General features: G+C 46.7%; 1 protein-coding gene across 1 annotated transcript; it reads left to right on the top strand.

Moving 5' to 3' along the window:
- Window positions 1–1,105: 1,105 nt before the first annotated feature.
- On the top strand, window positions 1,106–4,408 carry LOC111257239 (the record flags this gene model as incomplete). The annotated part of the gene is made up of 4 exons (XM_022826454.1): window positions 1,106–2,150; window positions 2,262–2,785; window positions 2,939–3,694; window positions 3,809–4,408. Coding segments are annotated over exons 1-4 (2,925 nt in total), but the record flags the coding sequence as incomplete, so codon positions are not given.
- Window positions 4,409–8,556: the final 4,148 nt, after the last annotated feature.

Raw genomic sequence — 8,556 nt, 5'->3', positions numbered from 1 at the left:
CAAGTTCAACAACTTCTGTAGTGGTAAGGAAAACATTTTTGTACATAGATGACTTCTGCTACTTGTTGAACTTGCATACCGTGTTCATTTCTGCTACGATGTTCTCCGCCAAGTAGCAATGTATGTCAAGAAGGAGGTTCGATTCTACTAAAAAGAGTGGATACGGACATCGTGACCGTGTCCCCTTTTCTGTAGCATCTAACCTCTTTCATGACGAAGTGCGGTGCCGCCCAGCTGAGGACATCCTCGCGAAATGAACACGGTCTTTAAGTTCAACAACTTCTGTAGTGGTAAGGAAAGAATTTTTGTACATAGATGACTTCTGCTACTTGTTGAACTTGCATACCGTGTTCATCTCTCCGAGGATGTTTTCCACCGAGCAGCAACGTATGTCAAGAAGGAGGTTCGATTCTACGAGAAAGAGTGGATACGGACATCGTGACCATGTCCCCTTTTCCGTAGCATGTAACCTCTTTCATGACGAATACCGGTGCCGCCCAGTTGAGGACATCCTCGCGAGATGATCACGGTCTTCAAGTTGAACAACTTATGCAGTGTTAAGATAATAATTTTTGTACATAGATGGCTTCTGCTACTGGAGGAAGTGGCGATGGTGGGGGCGATCGTGGTTCCTATTATGGCAAGGTTCCAATCATAGTTGGCCCTCAGCATAAGCCGAAGAAAAAGAGCGCGCTGGAAAACGCAATGCTTCGTTATTTGCAGCAACGTCATGAAGAAGCTGTTGCCGCGGGTCAGGAACCTCCTTTTGGTGGTCGTTATGCTCCACCCTCAGTCCCGGGTGTTTCACGTCCACTTAGTACTACCGTTTCAGGCGGCACAAATAAACCTAAGGATGAGGTTGGGTCAGCGGAACCTTCGTCTTCACCGTCCAAGGATGCTTAAAGTCCTCCTTGATAATAACTAGTGGATGACTTGTTGTATTGTATCATGTTGTTTGGGACTTTAATTTAAATATGTGTATTTGGATCTTCATGTTGTTGTATTGTACCATATTGTTTGTATCTTTAATCGATTTTCACGCGTAATCCATTGTCAAGTGTAATCCATTTTCATGCGTAATACGATGCAAATGGACCGGCAATGGATGTATAATGCAGACAGGCGGAGCAAGGCGTTTATTGATGGCTTGCATTATTTTCTCGAAGTGGCAAAAGCGAACAAGCCAGAGAATGGGTTCGTATGTTGTCCATGCTTCCAATGCAATAACAGGAAGGAGTATTCAAAGGATTCCTGGGGGACTATTCACAGCCACTTGTTTAAATACGGTTTCATGCCTAACTATTTGGTTTGGACCAAGCACGGTGAACTAGGGGTTATAATGGAAGATGGCGAGGAGGAGGAGGAAGATGACACCATTCCGGACTGGGTTGCAGGCCAAGCTTTTGCAGGTACTACAATGGGCGAGGCTGATGAAGATGAGTTTGCAGAAAATGACCCTACTGATGACCTTGGTCAGGTGATACGAGATGCATACAGAGATTGCGAAACTGAGAAGGAAGCAGCAATGTTGCAGCGCATGATAGATGATCACCAAAAATTGTTGTACCCAGGTTGCCAGCAGGGCCATAAAAAACTAGGTACGACCCTAGAATTTGTGCAATGGAAGGCAAAAAATGGTGTGTCCGATAAGGCATTTCAGGGGATGTTGAACATTGTCAAGAAGATTCTCCTCGAGAATAATGAATTACCGTCCACAACATATGAAGCTAAACAGATTATTTGCCCTCTCGGATTGGATGTTCAGAAGATACACGCATGCCCTAATGACTGTATCCTCTATCGTGGTGATGAATACGAGAAATTGGATGCTTGTCCCGTCTGCGAAGCCTTGCGGTATAAGATCAGGCGAGATGATCCTGGTGATGTCGAGGGGCAGTCTCCCAAGAAGAGAGTTCCCGCGAAGGTGATGTGGTATTTCCCTATAATACCACGCTTGAAGCGCTTGTTCAGGAACAAGGCGAATGCTAAGTTGATGCGATGGCACAAAGAAGACCGTAAGGAAGATGAGATGCTGAGACACCCCGCAGATGGGACGCAGTGGAGATCAATTGATAGAACATTCCCAGACTTTGAAAGTGAAGCAAGGAACATAAGGTTTGGTTTAAGCACTGATGGATTCAATCCATTCGGTGAGTTGAGTAGTGGCCATAGTACTTGGCCTGTGACCCTTTGTATGTTCAACCTTCCTCCTTGGCTGTGCATGAAGCGGAAGTTCATTATGATGCCGGCGCTTATCCAAGGCCCAAAACAACCCGGCAACGACATTGACGTGTACCTAAGGCCGTTGGTTGATGACCTTTTACAGCTCTGGAAGGAAGAAGGTGTACGTGTGTGGGATGAGGATAGACAAGAGATCTTTAATCTACGAGCACTGTTGTTCGTAACCATCAACGATTGGCCTGCATTGAGTAACCTTTCAGGACAGACAAATAAGGGATATTGGGCATGCACCCACTATTTAGACGACACAGACAACATGTACTTGAAGCACTGTAAGAAGGTCGTCTATATGGGTCATCGTCGATTTCTCCCTGCTCACCACCAGCTGAGAAAGAGCGGGATGCATTTCAAAGGGGCGCCAGACCATCGTAAAAAACCTGCACACCGTAATGGAAAGCGTGTGTTTGAGATGATGAAGGATGTAAATGTAGTCTTCGGAAAGGGACTTGGTAGCCAACCTGTTCCGAACGACGATAACGGACATGCACCCATGTGGAAGAAAAAGTCAATATTTTGGGAGCTACCTTATTGGGAAATCCTAGAGGTTCGCAACGCAATAGACGTGATGCACCTGACGAAGAATCTTTGCGTGAACGTGCTAGGCTTCATGGGTGTTTATGGAACTTCAAAAGATACATTGGAAGCACGACAGGACCTGAAAGCCATGGGGCAACGAGATGACCTATATCCGGAAAAGAGAAATAATGGACAGCACTACTTACGTCCTGTCAGTTACACTCTCAGCAAGGAAGAGAAGGATAGCATGTTTGAATGCTTGAACAGTATGAAGGTCCCGTCTGGGTACTCCTCGAATATAAAGGGAATAATAAATATGAAACAAAAGAAGTTTACAAATCTCAAGGCTTATGACTGCCACATGTTGATGACCCAGTTGCTTCCGGTTGCACTGAGGGGTGTTCTACCAGAAAATGTCCGGTTGCCGCTCGTAAAGCTATGCGCGTTTCTCAATGCGATTTCGCAGAAGGCAATCGATCCATCCAAGCTATCAAAGCTACAGAACGATGTGGTGCAATGTCTTGTCAGTTTTGAGTTGTTATTTCCACCATCCTTCTTCAATATTATGACTCACTTACTGGTTCACCTAGTAAAAGAGATTGGTATTCTCGGACCTGTATACCTGCACAATATGTGGCCTTTCGAGAGGTTCATGGCAGTCCTAAAAAACTATGTTCTTAATCGTGCCCGTCCAGAAGGAAGCATCGCCAAGGGATATGGAACAGAGGAGGTGATCGAGTTTTGTGTTGATTTTATTGATTCAATTGACTCGATTGGGGTTCCAACTTCACGCCACGAGGGGAGGTTCCAAGGAATGGGCACCCTTGGAAGGAAATCAAGTTTGAGCAATGATACTGATTTGTTCGACAAGGCACACTACACTGTTCTACAACAGTCATCCTTTGTGTCTCCGTATATCGAGCAGCACAGGCAGATGGTAACTTCCAAAAACCCGACCAAATCCGATGCTTGGCTTACCCGTCATCACATGGAAACTTTTCCCTCCTGGTTGCGCCAACAACTTATGGGTAACTCTGAGATTCACCCACAGCTTGCCTGGTTAGCCAGGGGACCTGCTACCACAATCGTCAAATTCCAAGGCTATGAGATAAATGGTTACACATTTTACACGAGAGCCCAGGACCAGAAAAGCACGAACCAGAATAGTGGTGTCCGCATAGATGCCATGGACAGAAATAATAGCAAGGAGTCGTATTATGGTTTCATACAGGAGATTTGGGAACTCGAATACGGACCGTTGTACATCCCTCTATTTCTTTGCAATTGGGTGAAGCTAACTGCCGTCACCAAAGATCAGTACGGAATGACAATAGTAGATCTGAGCAAGACTGGATACAGTGATGACCCATTCGTACTTGCCAATGATGTGCATCAGGTGTTCTATGTGAAGGACATGTGCAGCAAACCCAAGAGGAATCCAGAAGAGACATGGGAGCCAAAGTGCCACATAGTTCTTCCAGGTAAAAGAAAAATCGTGGGAGTCGAGGATAAAACAGACCAATTAGATGATTATGATCAGTTTGATGGCATGCCTCCATTCGCCGTTGAAGTTGATCCAAGCATCCTGCTATCCAAAGAAGAGGCTCCGTACTTACGCCGCGATCATGATCAAGGAACTTTCGTGAAGAAGAAATTTTACAACGTTGTATTGTAATGTGTTAAATGTACATGACCTTTGTGTATTAATTGATACAATTTGTAATTTACCCTATGTATGATTTCATGTGTTATTAAATTTGTTCGGTGAAGATTTTTTAGATAAACATGAACATTGTTAACCACATACTAACATGGATTTTTCTGCGCATTGAAATAATTTAATTGAATAATTTCTTGATCACAGCAATGCAGTAAAATAAATATTTTACAGGCTAAATGAACTGGTATAGAATTAATGATTAATTCATACTTATTGTCAATTTACTCGTTCATTAAATATATTTTTGCATGTACAAAATATGTGAAGGTTTTGTTTTTCATCCTGAAATGCAGTGAAAAGGTAAAATAAAATCCATTTCCAAAAAACAGGCGGGAGAAGAAAAATAGGAAAAAAGACCTTTTGTCTCGGGTGTTAACAGCAACCGGGACAAAAGGCCCCCCTTTTATCCCGGTTGGTGACGGGACCCGGGACAAAAAGCCCTTTTGTCCCGGGTGCCATTACGAACCGGGATAAAAGGGGGGGGGGTTAAAAGGCACTGTACTCCCTTCTACCCCCCGCCAGTTACACACTTAGCCAAATTTTCGCCAAGTCCCGCGCGTTCTCCGCCTTCGCCGCCCGTCCGCCTCCCTCGCCGGCCGCCGCCGTCGTCGTCCCCCTTTGCGCCGTCGACGTCCCCCATTGTGCCGTCGTCGTCCCCCGGCCGGCCCGCCTCGATCCCCTCCTCGTCCGTCGACGCGCCCGGCCCCCGGCCACCTCGTCGCCTCCGGTCGCCGGCCCGCGCGCGAGAGGTCCACTGCCGCGCCGGGAGGGTTTTTTTTAAGTTAGAAAATTAAGTTTTATTTTTAGATAGATTTCTAATTTTGTTAAGTTAGATTTTTAGATTTCTAATTTTGTTAAGTTAGATTTTTAGATTTCTAGTTAGTTTGTTAAGTTAGATTTCTAGTTGGTTTGTTAAGTTAGATTTTTAAGTTAGAAAATGAAGTTAGAAATTCGTAGGATGCACCGCCGTTCCCTCCGTCGTCCCGCCGCCGTGATCGCCGCCGTCCCGCCGCCCGTCACAACGTAGTAGGCACCGCCCGTGGTTCCGGTGAACCGTCCCCGCCTCCGCCGTACCGCTGCCCTGACCGCCGTCATCACAACCTAGTAGGCACCGCCCGTGGTTCCGGTGAACCGTCCCCGCCTCCGCCGTACCGCCGCCCTGACCGCCGCCGTCACAACCTAGGCACCACACGTAGAAATTCGTAGAAATTCGTAGAAATTCGTAGAAATTCGTAGAAATTCATAGAAATTCATAGAAATTTGTAGAAATTCGTCAAAATTCATAGAAATTTGTATAAATATTCTGGACTTTGTACGATTCATGTTATTTTATGATTTCATTATATACATGTATGATTCCGGACTTTGTAGGACTTTGTACAAATTTGTAGTAAGACGATTTCTATGACTGTCATGTATGATTCCATGTATGTTTCCATCAATAGTTGAAATGGCAGACGATGAGACCGCAAGGTATATCATGGAGCAGATAATCGCTGGTGATGGTAGTGGTGACAACGTTCCACTATCATACACGGATGAAGAGGGCACCCAGGCGGACATGTTCCTCAACATGTCCGCCGATGGGAATGAAGAGCAACTGCCGCAGCAACAACTTGCCGTGGCGGAAGGTTCCAGCGAGGTATATACAACCATTCTTGTATTGTTTCACGCCACCGTTACTACTATGTACTAATTAACGAATCTTGAACTGTTAGCCCTCCAGATCGACACAAGTGCAGAAGACCCGAGGTCGTACAAAGGTGATGGAAGGGAGGCTTGTCATCACCGAAGTTACAGAAGAGCGCAGGCCAGTTGCTCCCGAGAAAGTAGCAAAGAAGTACGTGAGTCAAATCGGGGCAATCGTCCGGGACAACGTGCCTATCAGCATCAGAGAATGGAAGGGCAGAAGCACTAATCCGTACGCCCTTCCAGAGACAGAAAAGAATATGCTGTGGGAAGACGTGAAGAGACATTTCACATTCCCCGAAGGATATAGTGAGAAGGATGTCAAAGCGTAGACGCTTAAGAAGATGGCTACTCAATTCCAGACATTCAAGAAGATGCTAGATACCCACTACATCAAGAAGGGCAAAACTCCAGACTTCAACGCGTGGCCAAAGTTGAGGGACCACTGGGATGCATTTGTTGAATACAAGAGGAGTGAAGAAGGTGTGAAAAAGATCACGACCAACACAGCAAATGCTAGTCAGAAGGGCTACCACCATCATTTGGGACGAGGTGGGTATGGCTCAGCAATTCCCAAGTGGAGGAAGATGGAACAAGATCTGATCGAACGGGGAATCGTACCTGCAACTATTGAATGGCCCGAACGATCAAAAAATTGGTACTACGCTCATGGAGGCTCCCTAAGCTAAGAGGATGGGACGTTGATTTTCAATGACACAATACGTGAGAAGGCCGAACATCTCATGAACAACATTGAAGATTCCAAGGCTGGGAGGTTGAAGGTGGACCGAGAAAATGATGAGCTCACATTGGCCCTCGGTAATCCAGAGCACCCAGGACGTTGCCGAGGGTTCGGGGTGGTTCCGTGGAAGTTCGCTTTCCGAGGCGACAGCGCCTCTTACAGAAGCCGGAAGCGAAGAAAGGAACAGATCGAGGAGAGCTGGCGGTAGATGCTAGAACAACGAATGATGGATGAAATCAATCGGCGGGTGGCCCACGCAGTTGCGGAGATGGCCCAATCTGGAGCAATGCCGAATCCTAACACCGCCAGCCCTTCTCAACGCCTCTTGAGCAGTTGTGCTTCTACAGGGGTCCCCGATGCGCAGACGTCTAGGTTACCCGTGGAGGAGCAACGGTTCCCCGTGGATGCCATCACGCAACGGACCTCATGTGAGCTGCATGCACCGGTCGGCAACCTCACTATTAAGGTATACTTATACATAATATTTATGCAATCTTGTCAATTGATCCAGGCCTCGAGATCGGAGTTCAACTTGTTTACTTCTGCTATATTTACAGGTAGCGTACGGGAGTGCGTTAGCAACCCTGACAGGGCAGAGCAGTCATGGCATGGACATTCCAACAGGCTACGCCAGCGTCTGCGTAGAGCAAATAGTTGATCCCCAGTATGAAGGTCTAGAGCTCGACTTCCCGGGAGGCGACGGGGAAAAGACATTGGCAGATGCGCTTCATGGGATCATTCTATGGAAGAAACGCTACATCATTATTCCCGGCATGGAGCTATCTCCTCAGACCTCAAGACCGCTCCCTGTAGATCCCCAGCAGCGACCTTCTCCTCATACCTCGAGACCGGCATCTCCTGCTCCAGGACCGTCCCTTCCATCTATATCAAGGTCTCCATCTCCACCACATCCTGGTGCTGGGAGCGACGACGACAATAACAACACCCCTCCCCGATCACCGTCGCCGGCACCAAGAGCGGCCCCCTTGAAGGAACCTGCAGCACCACTAAAGAAGTCACGAGCACCGCCTCCCAAGCAAAGACAGAGAAAGAAGAAAACAAAGGAGCCTGAAGTGACTCATAAGGAACGCTGGGAGGCAATGTCTCATGAAGAACAGTGGGCAGAAATCCAACGAGAGGCCAGTGAGTGGTTCAAGAAACAAGTCGAAGAAAAAAAGGCAAGGGAGATGGAGCCACCGCCAATAAGTCGGCGAGATTTAAACTTTTTTATCAGGATGGAAGAAGGAGCCAAGAAAAGGATACCACTCTTGTCAAACTATGAACGGGCTCTAGTAAAGGCTGATGAAAAGGATAAAAGGAAAGGAAAGTCATCTTCCAGTGGTCCAGTCCCCGACCTCAGCCATTTATCAAAAAAAGATGCTCAACGGGTAAAAGCAATGCCCTTGGATCAACAAGCAAATGTATTGAAGTTCATGGAAGAAACAGGTCTGGGACTTGATGAATGCATAGGGCAAGTTGAGACGCCAACTGCACCGCCCCCTGAGCCGAAGTGGCCTTATGAGCTAGGCAAACCTCTAGTAAAGCCTTCATTGGTACGGAAGCTATCAACAAAGATGTACGAATTCCATCAATGGTACATGATGGCATCTGCCGACTCGAGGGAGATGATCGGCATGAAGGTAAAACC

Source organism: Setaria italica, chromosome V (genome assembly GCF_000263155.2).
Source record: "Setaria italica strain Yugu1 chromosome V, Setaria_italica_v2.0, whole genome shotgun sequence".
NCBI classification, from domain to species: domain Eukaryota; kingdom Viridiplantae; phylum Streptophyta; class Magnoliopsida; order Poales; family Poaceae; genus Setaria; species Setaria italica.
This window is presented reverse-complemented; position numbering and strand designations above follow the sequence as displayed.